The sequence below is a fragment of the Phoca vitulina genome, unplaced genomic scaffold (genome assembly GCF_004348235.1).
Source record: "Phoca vitulina isolate PV1807 unplaced genomic scaffold, GSC_HSeal_1.0 scaffold16, whole genome shotgun sequence".
NCBI lineage: Eukaryota > Metazoa > Chordata > Mammalia > Carnivora > Phocidae > Phoca > Phoca vitulina.
In genome coordinates this window covers 29,478,835-29,500,262 of record NW_022589719.1, presented here as the reverse complement: position 1 = coordinate 29,500,262, position 21,428 = coordinate 29,478,835, and the positions used below count along the sequence as shown (strand labels likewise).

Here is a 21,428-nt window from a genome sequence, read left to right as displayed (position 1 = left end):
CGGTTGGCCGGAGGGAGCCGAATCTCTTCCGGAAGTAGCCGAGCTCTGGGGTCTCGCTCTCCGACCTGAGTCGAGGGCCGGGCCTTGTTCTCCGGATCGGCCGAAGGTGTTCCGGAAGGAGGCGAACCCCGAGGCGGGCAGGGCAAGCCTTCCCCGCGGCCGGCAGAGCCCAACGTCTGGTGGGGCTCGGCGAGCGGGGAGGGGGGACCCGGAGCCTGGCTCCGGTCCGGCGGGAGCCGAGCTCGTTCCGGAAGAGGCCGAGCGGACCGGCGCTGGCCTCCGCGTCCCGGGCTTGAGGTGGTGGCGGCGGCGGCGACAGCGCGGGCCGGGATGAACCGCGACGGCTGAGGCGGCGGAGGTGCCGGCTGCGCGGGCCCGACCGAGACTTACGCGAAGCGCCAGCCCCGCGCTTGGGGCTTCGCTTCGAGCCGAGCCCTGTCCCCGCGAGCCTCCCGGACCCCTTTGTGCGTCCAGAGGCGGCGGCGGGAACGGCCATGGCGGCCAACATGTACCGGGTGGGGGGTGAGTACCGGGCGCAGGGGCTGCGGGGTCTGGGGCGGGAGAGGTCGGGGTCCGGGGCCGGAGAGGCTCGGCACCCGGCAGTGCGGGGCGCCGCGCCTGGGGCGGCGTGGTCCCGAGCGCGGACCGGAACCGGAACCGGGAACATGGGGAGCGAGGGTGCGGGGAAGGCGCCGCGGCCCCGGGAGAGGCTGCGGGCAGCCCCGACGGCACTCTCAGGGTTGCCTCGGGGGCTCCTGGGTCGGGGAGCGGGGCCTGGGAAAGTGGTTCGGAGGGAATTGACAGGGCAGGCAGGGGGCGCGGGGGGCCGAGGCGACCGCTCTGCCACCTGAGCGGGAGCCGACGGGAGGTTTCCTCTCCCCGGGCGTTATTGTGCGCCTGGGTTCTACAAGATGAGGGCCCTGCGCTGGAGTCAACAATTGCTCGCTCGGCCGAGACTGGGGTGCACCTCCACTGCTGAGTTGTGGGGACTGCAGGGGGACCCCCTGCTTCTCGTCTCTTCCTTAAGGCACACTTTTGAGTGAAGGATTTGATAAAAGAATTAGGTGGTCAGGGGTGGTGGTGGGGGAAACCCCTTGTTTTCTCGTAGTCTCTCCACTTCCACATTTCAGCGTTCTCTCTACCTGGACCCTTATCCTTTGGGTCCTCTCGGGCCTACTTTTCTCTCCTACCCTGGTGCTCAGTTTTTTCCATCTCCTCCTCTGATCTTACCGATGCCTCCCCACCCCCTCCTACAGATTATGTCTATTTTGAAAATTCTTCTAGCAATCCTTACCTGGTTAGACGGATTGAGGAGCTCAACAAGGTGAGTGGAGCAGAGTCCCACCCCTGTCCTGTCCTGCCTCCCCCCTCCCCCTCCTGGGGGGTCTTTTTTCTTCTGAGGTCACTAACTTCAGGTGGAAGCCAGAGGGGTGGGGGTGGGGAACCAACCCTATCCTAAGTGCCCATTCATATTCATTCATTCATTCATTGGATGTATTCAGGAAAGGCTTTTGAGAGTTGAGTGGGAACTTTCATGGTCTATCTCTTGGGGGCTAAGGAAAGGGACAGTCTGGGGAAAAAAAAGTTTGGAAGTCTGTCCTTAAGTGTAAGTCTCTTTATCCATAATTTCTTGGGTTTTTCTACTTACACCCCTTAGAACCTTATTTACTGTTGTTAGTTTCTTCTTTATATGTTTCCACCTTTAAATGACCAATTTTAACTGCCATTTTTTATCCCCTTAGACTGCAAATGGAAACGTGGAGGCAAAGGTTGTGTGCCTTTTCCGGCGAAGGGACATTTCTAGTAGCCTCAACAGCCTGGCTGATAGCAATGCCAGTGAGTGTCTTCACACCCCCACCTCACCCTCACCCCCCCCCCCGACTCCCCCTCCCCATGATCTGAGGCCAGGGCATGTCCCTGCAGGTGTTTCCCCTGGTAGCATGCCCAAAGCAGGGGTGTGAGTTTGGGGGTGGGAAATGCCTGGTCTGCGGAGGGAGGCCTGTTTTTACATGTTGGGGTTGGAAGCAGGGTGGAGAGACCAAGATAAGGAAAGCCAGAAAATGGCCTATGTGTGACTGTGTGTATCTGAATGATGGGTGTAAAAGAGATGATAGTATTTAAATAGGGGATGAGGAAGGCGTTTAGAGAAGCAAGACCCTTGGGGGACAGTTTTGGGTACACTGAGACAATGGGTGGTGACTGTAAAGGTCAAGGTTGAAGAGGAAGAGCTTGTACTTAGAAGCCTGCGTAACAGGGAAGCGGCCTAATTTTGTGATCACAAGGTAGTGAGAATACATTGAAGGGAGAGAATAGGAAGTTAGAAAAGTTTTCTTGCCCTTTTTCCTCTTTCTCACCCGTTCTGTCTTCTCACCACTCCATTTTACATCTTTCCCTTTTGCCTTATCTTCTTTCTTTTTATGCTTCATCTTCCTTTAAAAAACGTATTTCCTTCAGTTTTCCTTTGTTTCTTTTTCCTTTCCTGCTTTGGCTTTCTTTCCTCTTCCTCTTGTTTCTCCTTCTGAAATTATTTTCCTTCTTTCAGGCGGCTTTGGGCATGAAGGGGTTAAGGAGGAGCTAGGCCTACCAAGTTCTCTGGCCCTCTGGGGTTTCTAGCCCCATCTGGCAGGGGCTGACCTTGGCCTTGTCCAATCAGAAGGGGTGGGGGGGTGTGGTCCCCCCCTTGCCTTAGCACAGGGTTTCCGGAGCACACAGGCGAGGGGTGGAGCCTGCTGCACCCCCACCTCCCCCCCCTTCTCCCTGAGGTTGGGAACAATGCACCAATGAGCCTGGGCCTGTGGCTGTCCTGCCCCCTCCCGCTTTGGTTGGCCCCCGGCCAAGTTAACCCTTTCCACCAAGGTTTCAGGGCAAAGTTGCAGTGCCTGGGGAAGAAGGTGTTGGCACTGGCTTGAGAGGTACCGTCCTTGGAAGCCCCATAAACAAACTATCATTAGCCGAGTGGACAGTGAAGGGTAGTTAGGGTTGCATTTTGTTTAAGAGCAAAGAGACTCCTGAAATCTGAAAAGAAGAACGGTAAACACAACCTTGTGTGATGATTTTTCACCTTATTGGGTTTCTGCACCTCAGGCTGGTTTAGCAAGAGAGACGAGTGTAATATTCTTGCTGGGCCTAATGTAGGCAGATTTGTGCTTTATGAGTGGCGTCTGAGCATCGGCACCTGGGTTTGGGATGTGTATCTGTGGCATTCTTTGCACTCTCAGCAGCTATTCGCAAGGCATTAGCGATGGGGAGTTGGGAGCACTGTAACGGGGAAGAGGGCTAAGCGGGAAAGCTGGTGGGCCAAGGGTATGAGAGGCAGATGCTCAGGGAACGTGAAAAAGCCAGCTGGAACAGGAAGTGTTTTCCCTGGGTTAGAGTTTCCAAGGTGGCTTCTTTCTGAATTAGTCTCTGACTTGGCTTCTTCCCCCTTCATCTCCCAGGGGAGTTTGAGGAGGAATCAAAGCAGCCAGGGGTGTCGGAGCAGCAGCGACATCAGCTGAAGCACCGGGAGCTTTTTCTTTCTCGGCAGTTTGAATCGTTACCAGCCACCCACATACGGTATAGGACAGTCCAGGCCACTGTGGCCTGCATGCACTTCTTTAGAAGCTGGAGAGGAGGGGGTGGTGTATTGGAGATACTGTGGCGAGGGAATGAGGAGCTCACCCAGGGTTTTCGGACCTCTCTTCTGTAGGGGGAAATGCAGTGTGACCCTCTTGAATGAGACTGACATCTTGAGCCAGTACTTGGAAAAGGAGGTGAGAAAGAGGTGCTGGGAGAAGGAGCAGGGTGGGTATGCCCCAAGAGGAGGGCAGAGGAAAGTAGAACTGTGATGAGGTATAGGTTGACAGACTGCCTGTCTTGGGAACTCTGGATCCTCCCCACTGCCCCCTGCCTCTGAGGACTGCTGCCTGCTTACCTTTTCTTCCCATCTCCAGGACTGCTTTTTTTACTCACTGGTGTTTGACCCTGTGCAGAAGACACTTCTAGCTGATCAGGGGGAGATCAGAGTTGGTTGCAAATACCAAGCTGAGATCCCAGATCGCCTGGCAGAGGGTAAGCAGCAGGACAGACTGTATGGCTACTGGGTCATTGAACATGGTAGGGTCTGTGAATGGTGTGCCATGGAGTTGTACGCTGCATAGTCTTCATGGCTCTATGCTGCCACCCTGACGGGATGGGACCCTGGGAGCCTGAGAGGGGCAAATGAGCACAGTTGGGAAGACAAGTCTGAGAGTTGAGATGGCTGATAGAATCCTGGCAGGAGACAAGGAGGAACGAGGTGCTGTTGTGTCAAGACACGTGTCCTCCTTTCCCTGTCCCTGATGTTGCCATCGCCCTGTTCCCCAGGAGAATCTGATAATCGGAACCAACAGAAGATGGAGATGAAGGTCTGGGACCCAGACAACCCTCTCACAGACCGGCAGATTGATCAGTTTCTCGTGGTGGCCCGGTGAGGGGTGGGTGGATGGGGAAGATGGGCTGGGGGCGGTGTGGACATCTTGCATTGAATTCTCAGAGGTGGACTTGATTTTTTTTTTTTTTTTTGGCATGGGTGTTTTCCTTATTTGGCTTAATTCCTCAGCCCACTCATGCCTTCTTCTTTTCCTCTTGACTTCCCAATCTCTCCCTCAGAGCTGTGGGCACCTTTGCAAGAGCCCTAGATTGCAGCAGCTCCATTCGGCAGCCAAGCCTGCACATGAGCGCAGCCGCCGCCTCCCGAGATATCACCCTGGTAAGCAGAGGCGGCTGGGCAGTCGGACAGGCTGGGCTCTGTGGGGACCTGCAGAGCCTGGAGACAGGAGAGGAGAAGGGTCTCTGAGAGTGTGGTGCGGAGGGGCTCGGGCCATCAGCGTTGTTTTCTTTTTTCTCTAGTTCCATGCAATGGATACGCTGCAGAGGAATGGCTATGACTTGGCTAAAGCCATGTCGACCCTGGTGCCCCAGGGGGGCCCGGTGCTATGTCGGGATGAGATGGAGGAGTGGTCTGCCTCGGAGGCTATGCTGTTTGAGGAGGCCCTGGAGAAGTATGGGAAGGATTTCAATGATATTCGCCAGGATTTTGTAAGTGGATGGGGCTGGGAGGAGAGGTGGAAGAGTTGACAGGTGAGGGAACCAGGACCTGGGGTCAGACGCCAGTTCTGCTTTCTTTCCTCTGCCTCCTTAGCTGCCTTGGAAGTCACTCGCCAGCATAGTCCAGTTTTATTACATGTGGAAAACCACAGACCGCTATATTCAGCAGGTACGGGCTGGGCTGGGAAGGCTGGACCAGGGGCCTCCTGCTCACCTCTGCCTTTGGGAGTTGATGACATCCTCCTGCAGAGATGCTCTGATCCTTCTCTTTCTTTCTTTTTTCCTTTCCTGCAGAAAAGATTGAAAGCTGCTGAAGCAGACAGCAAACTAAAACAAGTCTATATCCCTACCTAGTAAGTGTGGTAGGTGGGGGAGGCTGGTGCGTTTTCTTTTTCTTCCCCTCTCCCCCAACTCATGCTTTTCTCAGTGATTGGCCATGGGCAGGAGTCAGGGTCAGAGAGTCAAATGATGATAGAGACGAGGTGGAAATGGGATTCTCTTCCTTGACCAGTTCCTGGTTTCTCCCCACACTGTTCCCATTAGTACTAAGCCAAATCCTAACCAGATCATCTCTGTGGGCTCGAAACCTGGCATGAATGGCGCTGGATTCCAGAAGGGCCTGACTTGTGAGAGCTGCCACAGTGAGTTCCAGGGAAGGATAGGGATGTTGGGGGTGGGTGAGGTCTTCTCTGGTCCAAGGACCTGAGGGGCTCAGGTGGCGTATTTTTCCCAAACCTCCCCCCTTCTCTCCACGCTCCTACAGCCACACAGTCTGCTCAGTGGTATGCCTGGGGCCCACCCAACATGCAGTGCCGCCTCTGTGCTTCCTGTTGGATCTACTGGAAGAAGTATGGGGGACTGAAGACCCCGACCCAGCTTGAGGGGGCTGCTCGGGGCACAACAGTAAGGACTGATGGGGAATAGGCAGGGGAGAGCAGTAGGCATATTGATGTGAGCTTTAGATGAAGGCAAGAATACCCAACCCCTTAAATGGTGATGGTTTGGTGATGGTGTGATGTGTATGTGGGTGGGGAGGGGGTGCTCGATGATGGTTGGAGAGACAGGTAGGTTGGGATGGCAGTGAAGAGATCAGGCAGGAATAAATTGCTTTTTGCAGAGAATGGAAGAAAGGAGAGCCTCAGTGCCCTTCTGGGTTCTCCCTTTTTCCCATGTCTTTCTTGCAGGAGCCACACTCGAGGGGTCATTTGTCTAGACCTGAAGCCCAAAGTCTCTCCCCCTATACGACCAGCGCCAACCGGGCCAAGCTGCTGGCTAAGAACAGGCAAACATTCCTGCTCCAGACCACAAAGCTGACCCGTCTGGCCAGACGCATGTGCAGGGACCTGTTACAGCCGAGGAGGGCTGCCCGACGACCCTATGCCCCTATCAATGCCAATGCCATCAAGGCGGAGTGTAAGGGCAGGAGTGGTGGGGCTAGTGGCAGGTCGGGATGCTCTGGCCAGAAAGCAGAGCAGAGACCAGTGTTTCTCAGGATGTTTAATGACAGCAGGGATAGCAGACCACAGCACTTGGGTAGGAGAGTAGATGTGTCTCCTGGCCATAGGAGAGGCCTGAATAGCGAAGCCCCTTCAAGAGCCTCCTTCTTTGTTCTCTAGGCTCCATTCGACTTCCTAAGGCTGCGAAGACTCCATTGAAGATTCACCCTCTGGTGCGGCTGCCGCTGGCAACCATCGTCAAAGATCTGGGTAGGGGATGGAACCGGTTAGGTGGTGTCAGGTTCTCTGTCATCCTTTCGCTGTCAAAGTCCAAAGAGATTTAGTCTAACAGCCTGTACTTTTGTACGTTAATAACAGTTCTCATAAGCTATCCATAGTGAATGCTAAGGTCACACTCATGTGCTAATTGCTTGCCAGACCCCTCCCCCCATCACTGCTTTTGGGGATGCCCAGGGAAACTACATAGAGAAGAAAAAGCATGAAAGTTCTCTTAAGTTTTCTCTTACATTTTTCATGGCAGTGGCCCAGGCGCCTCTGAAACCAAAAACACCTCGGGGTACCAAGACACCGATCAACAGAAACCAGCTGACCCAGAACCGGGGTCTGGGGGGCATTATGGTGAAACGGGCCTATGAAACTGTGAGTTGACAGCTGGAGTGGGCCAGGCTGATTGGGTGGGCTTTTATTTCTGATTGGAATCTGTGAGTCCTCTCTCATTGTGCTGCCCACCCCCCCCCCCCCAGATGGCAGGAGCAGGGGTTCCCTTCTCTGCCAATGGAAGGCCTCTGGCCTCAGGGATTCGTTCAAGCTCACAGCCAGCAGCCAAGCGTCAGAAACTAAACCCAGCTGATGCCCCCAATCCTGTGGTGTTTGTGGCCACAAAGGATACCAGGTAGGCAGGCCACCATGGGAGGGGCTGAGAGGTTGACAACCCAGATTGGTGGGTAAGGATAATAGTTCTGAGCAAGACCGCTTCCAGCAAGACTGGGTGCAGAATGGGGATGTCAGGAAAGAATGGGCCGGAAGGCAGAACTGGAGTGTGGAATGTGGGGTTTCACCTCGAGAGTCTTCGTTTTTTTATTCCATTCTTCTTTTCCTGGCCAGGGCCCTGCGGAAGGCTCTGACCCATCTGGAAATGCGGCGAGCTGCCCGCCGGCCCAACTTGCCCCTGAAGGTGAAGCCACCACTGATTGCAGTGCGGCCCCCAGTCCCACTGTCTGCACCCGCACATCCTGCCAGCACCAATGAGCCCATTGTCCTGGAGGATTGAGCATCTGTGGGGGAAGGGAGGTGGGCTGAAAGCTAGAGGGTGGGTGCCCAGGGCATCCAACCTCCCTTCCCTCTAGTATCAAAGGGAATGAGGAGTGAGGGAGGGAGGGAGCAAGTGAGTGTGTCTTTGGAGGGGTTGGGCGCCCTCTGGTGTTACCACTTGGAGGCTTGTCCCCTTCGCATGCTTCTCCACACCTGGTGGTGGAGGGCACACTGCAGGAACTTGACCCATTGTGGGAACCTAGCCTGTTTTGGGGGGTAGGACCCACAGTTGTCTTGGACAGTCTTGGGGGGAGGGTTTTTTAATTTTTTAAAAATTTTGCCTCCCTTTGTGAAGGGATGGGGGAGGGGAAGAGTAAATCCATAGGAGGTGGTGGTTGGGGGGGGGGGGGGTGTGCACTGCCATGACTGCCATGTCTATCCTTTTTTTTTTCTAATGGGGGTTTCTCTTCCTGTCCGGTGTCCGGACTTTCCTAATTGGAGTATGAAGCCCCTAAGCTGGCATCGACCCCAGCCCATGCTCTCTCTTTTCCTTCCCTCCCTGTGCCCCCTCTGCCTTTTGTACGCCAATTCTCAGAAATAAAGATCTTTTGTCCGTTTTTTTAACCTCGGATTCTGTAATTGGTTCTTACAGTAACAAATAAAAAGCTGTTTTCTTCAGCTTCTCCTGGCTCAGCTGTTCTCTGCCATGGGTGTGTGTGTGTGTGGGGGGGGTGGTAGTGGGGAGAGTGGTGTCTTAATTGGGAAAATAAAGGACAAAGGATAGTAAAGGAGATACAGATGGGACTTGCCCTGGGAACAGCTTTAGGAGATAGGCAGCATGGACAGGCAGCCTGTTCAGCTAGCTTTCTCTGGGGGCCCAAACTGCTCCCCAGATCCCTGTGGTGCTGGAACCCAAGCTCCTCTAGATATATACAGATTCATTCAGAACAGCTGGAATGAGAGGACTCTGGGTGGTTGGTGGCTTCCACAGGAAGGGAGGTGTGAAGGTGCTTTTCCTTTTATTTCCCAACCCTTACTCACCTCTCAGGAAATTCTGGGAGTTGCTAGAGGCCAGGGCAAGATGTAGCCTACCTTGGGGATACTGCAGTCTCTTACCACCCAGCTTTGTGGTATATTTGCACAGATTGCTGCTCAAGGATTCCCAAGACCAGCCTCAGCACCTGCCTTGATATCCAGGCCCATTCTAGAACTGTCTCCTGTTTTCTTGGGTTTGGGAAATGGAAGCCTGAGCAGGGCCCAACAGGAGGAGCACCCTTGAATGTACAGGAAGTTAGGCCTACTATGTGTTCCTTCTGCACTTCCTTACAGATAGGGGAACAGCCTCAGCAGTTGGGACTTGCTTAAGGTTACAGACCTTCAGATGTCTGCCTCAGGTCCAGTGTGCTTTTCACAGTCCAAAGCTGTGGGCCAATAACTACAGCAGGAGCTGCTTAGCCCGACCGAGAGTTATCTCCATTTCCTGTTCTCTGCCCCTGGGGCCTCCCAGCTCCTTCACTCTCCCCATTCCGAGCTTACACCTGGGCAGTATCGGGAGGAGTTGACCACTATACCAGTCTGGGGAAAGCAGCATTTTCTTCCAACAGTCTTCATTCCGCTGCCACCAAAGTAGGTCCCACCGCATGCCTGGAGTGGGTTGGTGGCTCTAGCGCCTCGTGGCTACACTCCACGCAGCCCACTCCTGCGGAAGGAAAGCCTGACTCACGGGGCTGCAGCGATCTGGCTGTGGCTGAGTGGAGTCTGGGAGGTGCCCAGTGGGGCAGAGCTCCCCAACCAGGGCTGGGAAGTGGTCGCAGAACAGCCATTTGGGGGGAGGACCGAGGGCAGAGGAGAGAGTAGCAGCCCTAAGGAACTCGGGAATCCAGGGACAGCCTTGAGCTTCGTGAAGTCGGCCCATCCTCCGCCTTTATTCGCCGGGTAAATACGGGTTTGAGGATGGAGCGCCGCGGGTCCCTATCGCCCCAGAGGGAAGGTACCTACAGCGTCCCTCAACCAACCAGCAGGAGGGAAACAGCCGGTCGACTTCAAAGGGCCCCGGCGCCGGCGTTTGTGGCCGCCTCATGAATGTTCATGATCTTTGGGCCAATTAACGCCTGAATGGCTCAGACCACACCAATCGGCTTACAGCATGCAGATAAGTATCAAAGATGGGCGGCTTCTCCTGAAACTGGTGGAAGAGACTTTAACGCGGGGTGGAAACGGAACCCTGAGTCCAAGGAGCTCAGTTTCCCGAGGAGTGTGCTTGAGCGATTGGTCGACGTACGTCACTTCCTATCGGACTGGCGGAAGTTGCTTCCAAGCGCGTTGCGATTTGTAGGCGTGAGTTCCGGTGGTGGCAGAAGTGGTTGTGTGTTGCCGGTACTGGAGAGTCGCGATGGCGGCAGTGGATTCGGATGTCCAGTCGCTGCCCCGTGGGGGTTTCCGCTGCTGCCTCTGCCACGTTACTACAGCCAACCGTAAGCGGTGGCTTGTGAGGGGGTGGTTGTGAGTTCTCGTCTTTGGGTCCTAGCGAAAGTTAGGGTTACAGGTCATATAGTTCTTGTCAAGTCGGTTGGTAGGGTCACTCACCTCCGTTTTCACGCCGTCTGTACGAAGGGATTGGAGAGTGGCGAAAGTCCCACCACCTTACCCCCTCCTTCCTGGTATCCGAAATCTCCACAGCGAAAGTTTCTTCCCTCTTTAACGGTCATCTGTTGGACGCCACCTTTGTGTCTGGTACTCTGCTGGGCTCTCGGGTGGGGTGAGGAGATTCAGAGATGAAGGAACTCACCATCGAGAGGTGGAGACAATTCCAGTGCTCAGTAGACATGTTTGGAGAGCTGTAGGATCACAGAGAAAGTAGTAATTAACTCAGGGAAGCCCTACGGGGGAGCTACCCAAAGGCAGAGGTGTACGAAGGAGCATGGCATGCGTGACAAGGAGGTGGGTTTGGCAAAGTAGACAGGGTTCTTGTATGACAGCGCAGGGGACGTGAAACCTCGAATTCAAGGTTTTTTTTTTAAAGATTTTATTTATTTTTGAGAGAGAGAGCGAGAGAGTGCACAAGGGGGGCGGGCGCAGAGGGAGAAGCAGGCTCTGACCCTGATGCGGGACTTGATCCCAGGACCTCGGGATCATGACCTGAGCGGAAGGCAGACGCTTAACCGACTCAGCCACTCAGGTGGACTCAAATTCCACTTCTGAAGTCTGGAATCGTGATCTTCCCTAAACTGGAATCATGATCTTCCCTAAACGGGAATCACTCACTAACTTCCCTAAACAGAATCTTCTGTTCTTTTTCTTTGTGAATGGCACTATCACTATTTGTCCTGTAGGGCAAGACAAAAATCCAGCATAGTCTTCCCTGGCCCATCATATACATTGGTGACAACAAACAGCTGACCCAGAATTTAATAAAAATAATAATTGTTAACTTTTCCCATGTTCAACATGTACCAGACTGCCAGGTACTCTATATTGCATAATAACCATGTGGTAAGTACTATTAATATCTTAATTTTGTGTCCTACGAAACATGCACAGAGAGGTTAAGTAACTTGCCCAAGATCTCGCACAGTTTGCCAGACCCGGGATTTAAACTTGGGCAGTGTGACCTCAAATCTTGCACTTGCAATCTCTGTACCATACCTAGAGACCATCCTTGAGGGAATAGTCTAGGGTCCTGCTTTATTTAGTTCTTCTGTATATGACCTGGATAAGTTTCCTGTTAATTTGTTTTATAATTTGCAGGTGTTGCTCTACCTAGCACTTAGAGATAGTTTAAGAAAAACTTGTAGCTAGTTCTCCTGGGAACCACTTAGAATACTTTATATAGACACATGGACAAGAGAGGAAGGTGAAAAGAGCCAGGACTTTGTATATTCAAAGGTCACACTTTCTGTGGCTTGGGAGGATTAGTAGGATTTAGGAGTGCATTTAGGTAAAGTCAGGGGGTAAGTACACTGAAGAGTGATTTGGATGTTTTTTGTTTTACGTTTGTCTTTGCAGGACCCAGCCTAGATGCCCACTTGGGGGGCCGGAAGCACCGGCACCTGGTAGAACTACGAGCTGCCCGAAAGGCCCAGGGACTTCGAAGTGTGTTTGTCAGTGGCTTTCCCCGGGATGTGGATTCTGCTCAGCTCACTCAGTACTTCCAGGCATTTGGACCCGTGGCCAGTGTCGTCATGGACAAGGACAAGGTAGAGTGAATGGCTCTTGGGGTAAAGGATGAGTCAGGTGTGCCACATACAAAACGAAATGAGAGAGAAACCAGCAGCCTTGTTTCAGCTGGTGCCTTCTGTGGCTTGTTCCTTGATGGACACCACAATACTTGGGCCAGTCCAGCTTTGTGAGCCTTCCCGAACCGCAACCCCCCCCCCCCCCCACCAACTCTCCCACCTCCCCGGCCCCTGCTTGGATTTTATCAGTGCACTAGAGTTAGTCATTGGGGGACTTGTTGGTCATTAATTTAGTCAGTCAGTCTTCATTTTAGTTGCCAAATATTAGCTGTTGACTTTGTACTAGGCACTGTGTAGAGCTGCACTTTTTTAAAAAAGATTTATTTATTTGAGAGGGAGAGAGAATCTCAAGCAGACTCCACGCTGAGCGTGGAGCCTGACATGGAGCTCGATCTCACGACCCTGAGATCACGACCTGAGCTGAAACCAAGAGTCCGATGCTTAACTGACTGCGCCACCCAGGTGCGTCAGAGCTGCATTTTCAATAGTGAATAGGATAGATGTGGCCCGTGCAGGCACAGAGCTTATAGTCTAGTGAATAAAGTAGACAATTAAATGAGTAATTACAATGAAGTAGGTGCTTTAAGACCACACCATCGGCAGATCTATCCTAACTCCACAAGAGACTGGCTGATAAACCAGCTAGCAGTTTATTAACTTACAGTGAGAGGTACTGAAATTAACTGGTCAAAATACCCTGTCTTCTGGATGGTACTAGACAAATAAGCTTGTTCTTTGTGGTCCTTTTTGTCTTCCAGGCAGGGCTTTTGTCAGTTTCTCTTTAGTCCTTTGAAAAAAGTTCACTGTTGTACTGCTGTGTTGTATCGTCATATTATAGTTCTGAGATTGTGCTCTGGTTGTGTAGGCGTGGCTTAGGTGATCCCAAATGGCTTTGGCAGCCCATCTCTTCTCTTAGGCTGGGCTGGGGTGTTTTTCTTTTTTTTTTTTTTTAAGATTTTTATTTATTTGACAGAGAAAGACACAGCGAGAGAGGGAACACAAGCAGGGGGAGTGGAGAGGGAGAAGCAGGCTTCCCGCGGAGCAGAGAGCCCAATGTGGGGCTCGATCCCAGGACCCTGGGATCACGACCTGAGCCGAAGGCAGACGCTTAACGACTGAGCCACCCAGGCGCCCCGCTGGGGTGTTTTTCTTAGAGATCACATTCGGCAACTGACCCACAGAGGCTTTAACAAAAGGGGCTTAATTGTTCTCTTTAACAAGAAGTCCAGACCTGGGCACTCCAGCCCTTTACTGTTTTCCTGCTCTGTCATTGGCACGTAGCTCTCCCTTCCTAGTTGTGATAATGCTGTTTGCACATCTTCGGGTAAGAGGAGGGGGCAGGCTGAGGGACAGAGTATAAAAGTAGTGCCAGCTGAGTCTGACTCTCCTCTCTTCCCCTGCTTTTCTTTATTTTCCAGGAAAATGTCTTTCCCAGGGGCCTCTTCATTAGACTTCTCATTGGCCTGAATTCTATCACATGGTTACCCCTAGCTGTAGGCGAGCCTGGGAAATGAAGTTTTTTAGCTGGACACCTTGCCCTTCTGAACAATTGGGATTCTGTTAGTAAGAAAGAAAAGGAGAATGTATATTGGGAGGGCAGTTGGCAGTGTCTGCCCCAGATTCCTTTTTCAGAAAACTCAGTATCTCTGTTTTTGTTCAGATTTGTTTCAGTTGTAGAGAATGACCTTTTTTCTGAACTTAAACCTCACGTTTCTGAGGCTTCTAATTATTTTGACAGTAATGACTAAAGTTTTTATTGAGCAATTATCACGCCCTAATCATGTGCTAAATGGTTTACATACAGTATCTCATTTCATTTCCACAACATTTCCTCGAGGGACAGCATCACTGGGAAGTTGGAGATCTGGGGGATTAAGCCTTTACTTGGAGGCAGTCACAAGTTATTTAACTTCTCTCAGTTTTAGTTTCTTGAGAGAATTGTGCACTCAAAGACAAGGCCAGGCAAAGAGACACCTAATTTCTAGCTGGGGCTTTGATTGCATACTTGGGTTTGAACTGCAGTCTGGTGAGTAGTGTGATTCCTCAGAGTCAGAAGATTGGCCTGGGCAGGTCCAAGTGGCTGCCTTTCTCCTTGGTTTCACTATGGTTCTTTGCCGTGTTTGGCGTGGGTGGAAGTGAGGGTAGGAAGGGTACACCCCCCCCCCAACCCCCCGCCGCCGCTTGTATTTTTGATTGAGGTGTGACTTACACAGCATAAAATTCATACTTTTAAAGTATACAATTCAGGGGTTGTTAGTATATTTACAAGGTTCTGCACCCATCTTTCCAGAATGTTTTATCACTCCTCATGTGTGATTCAAGCCTGCGTGCTGGTGAGGCTGCTCCCCCCTATATCCCCCACCCCCCCACTTCATTAATTTTTTTATGTGATGTAAGGTAGGGGTCCAATGTTATTCTTTTTTAAAGATTTTTATTTATTTAACAGAGGGAGAGAGCACAAGTAGGCAGAGCGGCAGACAGAGGGAGAGGGAGAAGCAGGCTCTCTGCCGAGCAGGGAGCCCGATTTGGGGCTCGATCCCAGGACCCTGGGATCATGACCTGAGCCGAAGGCAGCTGCTTAACCGACTGAGCCACCCAGGCGCCCCCAATATTATTCTTTTATATGTGGCTATCCAGTTGTCCCAGCACCATGTGTTGGGAAGGCTATTCTTTCCTTATTGAGTGGGCCTTGACAACTTTATTGAAAATCAGTTGACTATAGAGGTATGGGTTTAATATCTGGAGTCTTTGTTTCATTTCCTTCATCTGAATAACTGTCTTTGTGCCAGTGCCACCCTTTTTTCTTTTCCTTTTTTTTTAAGTAACCTGTACCTCCGACGTGGGGCTCGAACTCAAGACCCCGAGATCAAGAGACGCAGGCTCCAGGGACTAAGCCAGCTAGGTGCCCCAGTATTGCACTGTCTTGGTTATTGTCGCATACTTTGTTATAAGCAGGATGAGGCTCTATCTTTACTACTGAAGAGAACGTAAAAGAATATGGACTTTTGCCCCGAGGCAGTCATATTTTTCCTGCTCCTGCTAACATTTTGCCTTAAATATATATATATATATATATCTCCTAGTGAATATTGTGGAACTCAACCAGATCATAGCATCACACTGTCATGTTGTTGTTGTTTCTAGATAGGAAGTCTGTTCAAGGTAGGGTATGTTTATATTTCCACCTAGCACAGTTACATGGATTCTAAATCAATGCTAAAAGGTCTAATTAAGTTAGAAGGAAAAGTTAGGTGATGCATCAGAGTATAAGCGGTGAAATCATGTCATTGGCAAGAGTAGGGGAGAATGGAATAAATAAAATGGGATTTTCAGAGGCAGAATGGGATGAGAGTAAATGTGTGGGATGGGAGTGACGGAGAGAATTGTTTTTCTAAATATGTTCCCTGTTCCAGAAACACTAAGCAGATATTCCCAATTTATAGGGTGGTCCCCATTTCAAAGAATCTCACCCACTGTCAAACCATGTGTTCGGATTTTTTATTCTAAAACCATGATCCCTGCCCCTGTTGTGTTTTGCCAGGGAGTGTTTGCTATCGTGGAGATGGGGGACATCGGGACCCGGGAAGCTGTCTTGTCACAGCCCCAGCACAGCCTGGGAGGACATCGCCTGCGGGTCCGGCCACGGGAGCAGAAAGAGTTCCAGAGCCCAGCCTCCAAATCCCCCAAAGGAGTGGCCCCTGACAGTCACCAGCTGGCCAAAGCACTAGCTGAGGCCCCAGATGTGGGGGCACAAATGGTGAAACTCGTGGGGCTGAGGGAGTTGTCTGAGGCTGAGCGCCAGCTACGGAGCCTCGTGGTGGCCCTGATGCAGGAGGTCTTCACAGAGTTCTTCCCCGGTGAGTCACTTCCCCTACCATGTTGGAGCCCCCGTCCTCCCTCCCTCCCCTGCCCCCAGTCTGCATTCCCCAGGTCTCCCGCAGCTAGAGGCATTTATTTGGCTGTTTTTCCTTCTTTGTGCCCCACCGTGTTTTTCCACCCCATACTCCTCTGTAATGGCCCTCGACCTTTATTTTCTGCTCGACATCCAGGCTGTGTGGTCCATCCTTTTGGCTCTTCCATAAACAGTTTTGATGTCCATGGCTGTGATCTTGACCTCTTCCTGGATCTGGGTGACTTGGAAGAGTCCCAGGTGAGTGACCGGGGAGGCAGCTGGGAAGAGTCAGTGGGGATGGTCATGGGACTCTGGGCAAGCACAGTCTCTCTCATGCCTTAGTTCCTCATTTGTAAAATGCGGATAATGGAACCTGGAAGGGTTATTATAATTGGAGAAATGTGAATGTATTAGATGGGTATTAGATAGGATGAATACGAATTCACACAGGATACATGGCATTGGTAACAGAAAAAAACCAGATTTCAAAATGGTGTATATAATATTGTATTTTGGGGAAAAAAATATATGAAAGGACATACAATAAAGTAATTTTGGGGTTATGTGTTTACTTATCTGTATTTTCTAACATCTGATGTACAGATTCTGCTTTTGGAATAGGAAAGGGTTGTATTTTTTTAATAGGCTTTGTTTCTTAGAGCAGTTTTAGGTTCACAGCAAAATTGAGCCAAAAGTACAGCTTTCATATGCTCCCTACTTTACAAAAAGGGTTATTTTTTTTATTATTTATTTATTTTTAAAAAGATTTTATTTATTTATTTGACAGAGAGATATATAGCGAGAGAGGGAACACAAGCAGGGGGAGTGGGAGAGGGAGAAGCAGGCTTCCCGCTGAGCAGGAAGCCTGATGCGGGGCTCGATCCCAGGACCCTGGGATCATGACCTGAGCTGAAGGCAGACGCTTAACGACTGAGCCACCCAGGCACCCCTACAAAAAGGGTTATTTTAAAGATTTTATTTATTTGAGAGAGAGAGAGATTGAGCTCGAGTGGAAGGAGTGACAGAGGGAGAGAGAGAGAATCTCAAGACTCCACGCTGAGTGCAGAGCCCAATGTGGGGCTTGATCTCACAACCCTGAGATCATGACCTGAGCAGACACCAAGAGTCAGACGCTTAACCGACTGAGCCACCCAGGTGCCCCACAAAAAGGGTTATTTAAAACATAAATTTGTTTTATCAGTCTTTTTTTTCTTTATCCCTACATATAGACATACATGCGCACACACACTTTATATTTTCAGAATCATTTGAGAGCAGGGTGCATACATGATGCCCATAATAGTCCAGTGTCTATTAGGGAAACACAAAGGCATCCTTGGGTACAGCCACAGTACCGTTAGCAAGGACAGACGTGTTACCTGGTGCAGGAGTAAAATGCTACGAGATTTTAGGGGCGCCTGGGTGGCTCAGTTGGTTAGGCGACTGCCTTCAGCTCAGGTCGTGATCCTGGAGTCCCGGGATCGAGTCCTGCATTGGGCTCCCTGCTTAGCAGGGAGTCTGCTTCTCCCTCTGACCCTCCCCCCTCTCATTCTCTCTCTCAAATAAATAAATAAAAATCTTAAAAAAAAAATGTTACGAGATTTTAGTCCGCAACTCATCCCCTGCATTCATCAGTTGCCCACCAGCAGGCTAGTGCTGGCCCCTCTGTCTCCTTTACAGTTCTTCTGCCTTTTTTTGCCTTTCATGACAGTGACAAAGTTATTTTTAATTTTAAAAAGGGGGTGTGAGGATTAACTGAGTTAATATATATAAAAGCCTTGGAATGGGACCTGGCATATAAGCAGTAACAGATATATCCTGGGGAATGTTGCCCAGATGGGGGACAGCAGGAGAGGTGAATATTCACTGAGCCCATTTCTATCCACAGCCAGCCCCAAAGGCCCCAGAGTCTCCATCTTTGGACTCGGCCCTTGCATCACCACTGGATCCTCAAGCCCTGGCCTGTACCCCGGCTTCCCCCCCAGACTCACAGCCTCCTTCTCCCCAAGAGTCAGAAGCCCTGGATTTTGAAACTCCTTCCTCTTCCCTGGCACCCCAGACTCCAGACTCTGCTTTGGCCTCTGAGACCCTCGCCTCTCCCCAGTCCCTGCCTCCAGCCTCACCACTGCAGGAGGACCGAGGAGAGGGGGACCTGGGGAAGGCCCTGGAACTAGCAGAGGCCCTGAGGGGGGAGAAAACAGAGGGGATAGCCATGCTGGAGTTAGTGGGATCCATTCTTCGGGGCTGTGTCCCTGGAGTGTATCGAGTCCAAACTGTGCCCTCTGCCCGACGCCCTGTGGTCAAGTTTTGCCATCGACCTTCAGGTCTTCACGGTGACGTCTCCCTCAGTAACCGGTACCTTTGTTTAGGGGGGTGGTTGGGGAAGGCCAGCTGAGCATTCTGGGGTGGGTGAGGAGGGAACCCTGGTGTAGGAAGCTCCTGTACTTGCTGAACCTCAAGCTTATCCTTGTTGGGTCCCATCCCTCCTTCTGCCATTTGTCTCCTGTCTGGCATCCATTTTCATGAGTGTAAAGTGTGTTGTTCCTTGGAATACTATCTTTAGGGGATTTAGAAAACAGTTCCAGGGTTGAATAAGTTTGGGAAATGCTAAGTTAGATGCAAATCAGTTTCTCCCTTCCCACCCTCTCCCCCACTTCCTCTTTCCGTCTCTTTCTCCCTCCCTTCTTTTTTTTTTTTTTTTTAAGATTTTATTTATTTATTAGAGAGAGAATGAGAGACAGAGAGCACGAGAGGGAAGAGGGTCAGAGGGAGAAGCAGACCCCCTGCTGAGCAGGGAGCCCGATGCGGGACTCGATCCCAGGACTCCAGGATCATGACCTGAGCTGAAGGCAGTTGCTTAACCAACTGAGCCACCCAGGCGCCCTCTCCCTCCCTTCTGGTCTTTGTTTCTTGGCATACGAAAGGCTTTGAGCAGTCTTGTAACAAAACCCTTCTTGAATATCCTATCCAGGATGGGCATATAGGATGTTGTGTGTGTCTATCCCCCCCTGCCCCCACATGTGACATCCTTTTGCATACCCTTTCTTTGCATGCCTCTTCACATGACTGTGTCAGCAAACACCTGGGAAACCCTCTTTTGGCCTCATTCCAGCTGGCCCCCCGTTCTGCAAGCCTGGAACAAGGGCTGGGGTGATAGTTCAGAGGGTTTCCCCAGCACTGACATCCTTGTCTTGGTTCCAGGCTGGCCCTGCATAACTCTCGCTTCCTGAGTCTCTGCTCTGAGCTGGATGGGCGAGTTCGGCCCCTCGTGTACACCCTCCGCTGCTGGGCTCAAGGTCGAGGGCTGTCAGGTGAGAGTGAATCAGGACAGACTTGGGGTTGAGCTGGTGTTGGGGCAAAGGCGGGGGTTCAGGGAGGGGAGGGGAGGCAGGTACAGGAACCAGGGTTGGGAGATCCAACCAGGGTGTTAGATGCACCTCCAATCTAATTGGAATAATTGTTTACCCAGGAAGTGGCCCCCTCCTCAGTAACTACGCCCTGACCTTGCTCGTGGTCTATTTCCTTCAGACCAGGGACCCTCCTGTGTTGCCCACTGTGTCCCAGCTCACCCAGAAAGCAGGTACAGTGGCCTGGCCTCCACCCTCTTTTATCTTGTTAGCTTCGGCTTTCCTCCTTTCTCATTTAGATGCACTGAGCTACTCCAGGAATGAGAGCTCTGCTGTCACCCCCAAATCTTCCTGCTTCTGGTCTGACCCTCACCTTTTTTTCTTTCACAGGTGAGGGTGAGCAGGTGGAGGTTGATGGCTGGGACTGTAGTTTCCCCAGGGATGCCTCAAGACTGGAGCCCAGCACCAATAAGGAGCCCCTCAGTGAGTTTGGGGAGCCCGGGAGAGGATTAATAAATGATGTTAATCACAACTGTAGGTTATATCCATCAGTTACCGTTTGCCAGGCATGGTTCTCACAGCAACCTCGTGGGAGAGCTAGTACGGTTAATACCATTTCACAGATGAAGAAACCATGCCTTGGAGCAATTAAGTGGCTTGCTCAAGGTTACACTGCTAGCGAGGGGAAGGAGCAGCATCTGGGGGGGAAGCCGGGGTACAGGCCAGGGCTTGAGGATCCAGTGGTGATGCAAGGGCCGAGTCCAAAGATGGAGACTCTGGGGCCTTTGGGGCTGGCTGTGGATAGAAATGGGGGCACGGGGAGAGAGGCTGGGCCTCTTGTTTATATAGAGATCAGAGGAGTCTGGCTTCTGACACTCTTCTGAGCTACTTGGAAGGGAAAAGAAAGTCCTTCTAAGAGAATGCCTCTAGTGCAGGCCTGTGTCGGTCCCGGCCTCTAAGTAACCCCTTCTGCCTGGTCTTCCTCCTCCTCCAGGTTCTCTGCTAGCCCAGTTCTTCTCCTGTGTCTCTTGTTGGGATCTTCGTGGCTCGCTGCTATCCCTGCGGGAGGGTCAGGCCCTGCCCGTGGCAGGGGGCCTGCTCTCTAATCGCTGGGAGGGTCTGCGCCTTGGCCCCATGAATCTCCAGGACCCCTTTGACCTGAGTCACAATGTGGCAGCCAACGTGACCAGCCGGGTAGCTGGGCGGCTACAGAACTGCTGCCGAGCGGCAGCCAGTTACTGCCGGAGCCTCCAGTACCAGCGGCGTTCCTGCCGGGGTCGGGACTGGGGGCTGCTCCCCCTTCTGCAGCCCAGCTCCCCTAGTTCCTTGCTGTCTGCAACACCCATCCCCTTACCCCCTGCTCCCTTCACCCAGCTCACCGCTGCCCTGGCCCAGGTGTTAAGGGAAGCACTGGGGTGCCATATAGAACAGGGAACCAAGAGACTGCGGTCAGACAGAGGGGGACCTGAGGAGTCTCCTCAGGGAGGGACAAGCAAAAGGTTGAAACTAGATGGACAGGAAAAAAGCTGTGAGGAAGGGCAGGAGGAGCAGCAGGGGTGTATTGGGGACCACAGTGAAGACGGGGTGGAGGAAATGGTTGTAGAGGTTGGAGAGACGGTGCAGGACTGGGTACAGAGCCCTGGGCGGCCAGGGGAGCCACCCCAGACGCCCGGAAAGCAGCTAGCCGCTGGTGAAGAGGTGCAGTCGGGCCCTGCAGCACTGGCAGAGCAGGGGCCCAAAGGACCCGAGGCAGCCCGAGAAGGGTCCCGAGGTGAGACAGGGAAGGGCGTGGGGCTCCCCTCAGTGAGCTGGCGCTGTGCCCTGTGGCACCGAGTGTGGCAGGGGCGGCGGCAGGCCCGGCGACGCTTGCAGCAGCAGACCAAGGGGAGAGGTGCAGGCGGCGCTGGCACCGCGGAGTGGCTGGCAGTTGAGGCTCAGGTCACCCAGGAGCTGAGAGCACTGAGCAGTGCTGCACGGCGGCCCGAGGCTGAGCCGCTCCTCACCTTTGTGGCATCTGCCTCCCAGGCTGACCAGACTCTCACCGTGACCCCAATCCAGGATTCTCAAGGCCTCTTCCCTGACCTCCATCATTTCTTACAGGTTTTCCTCCCTCAAGCACTTCGGAACCTCCTCGAGTGAAGACAGGGACCCTAAGGGGCAATAAAGCTGCTAGTTTAAT

At 52.1% G+C, this 21,428-nt stretch overlaps 2 protein-coding genes across 2 annotated transcripts; both read left to right on the top strand.

Moving 5' to 3' along the window:
* The first annotated feature begins 24 nt into the window (after positions 1-24).
* Positions 25-8,397, top strand: MTA2 (metastasis associated 1 family member 2). The gene is made up of 18 exons (XM_032414914.1): positions 25-522; positions 1,257-1,324; positions 1,743-1,836; positions 3,438-3,555; positions 3,689-3,752; positions 3,933-4,050; positions 4,345-4,447; positions 4,630-4,729; positions 4,870-5,058; positions 5,162-5,236; positions 5,362-5,420; positions 5,611-5,708; positions 5,831-5,970; positions 6,252-6,480; positions 6,684-6,773; positions 7,045-7,163; positions 7,268-7,416; positions 7,629-8,397. Exons 1-18 carry the CDS (start codon positions 495-497, stop codon positions 7,792-7,794), a joined length of 2,007 nt encoding a protein of 668 aa, XP_032270805.1. The 5' UTR covers positions 25-494; the 3' UTR covers positions 7,795-8,397.
* Positions 8,398-10,062: 1,665 nt separating this feature from the next.
* TUT1 (terminal uridylyl transferase 1, U6 snRNA-specific) lies at positions 10,063-21,428 on the top strand. The gene is made up of 9 exons (XM_032414447.1): positions 10,063-10,249; positions 11,781-11,971; positions 15,552-15,867; positions 16,060-16,160; positions 17,791-18,257; positions 19,104-19,213; positions 19,372-19,482; positions 19,640-19,732; positions 20,244-21,428. Exons 1-9 carry the CDS (start codon positions 10,168-10,170, stop codon positions 21,386-21,388), a joined length of 2,616 nt encoding a protein of 871 aa, XP_032270338.1. The 5' UTR covers positions 10,063-10,167; the 3' UTR covers positions 21,389-21,428.

Excerpts from the sequence above, each read along its gene's own strand:
- MTA2 (XM_032414914.1), top strand. The coding sequence starts at position 495 with ATGGCGGCCAACATGTACCGGGTGGGGG. Across the intron at positions 1,325-1,742 it reads GGATTGAGGAGCTCAACAAG|ACTGCAAATGGAAACGTGGA; the intron begins GTGAGTGGAGCA and ends TTATCCCCTTAG. Across the intron at positions 6,481-6,683 it reads CAATGCCATCAAGGCGGAGT|GCTCCATTCGACTTCCTAAG; the intron begins GTAAGGGCAGGA and ends TTTGTTCTCTAG.
- TUT1 (XM_032414447.1), top strand. The coding sequence starts at position 10,168 with ATGGCGGCAGTGGATTCGGATGTCCAGTCGCTGCCCCGTGGGGGTTTC. Across the intron at positions 19,214-19,371 it reads TCAAGGTCGAGGGCTGTCAG|GAAGTGGCCCCCTCCTCAGT; the intron begins GTGAGAGTGAAT and ends TTGTTTACCCAG. Across the intron at positions 19,733-20,243 it reads CACCAATAAGGAGCCCCTCA|GTTCTCTGCTAGCCCAGTTC; the intron begins GTGAGTTTGGGG and ends CTCCTCCTCCAG.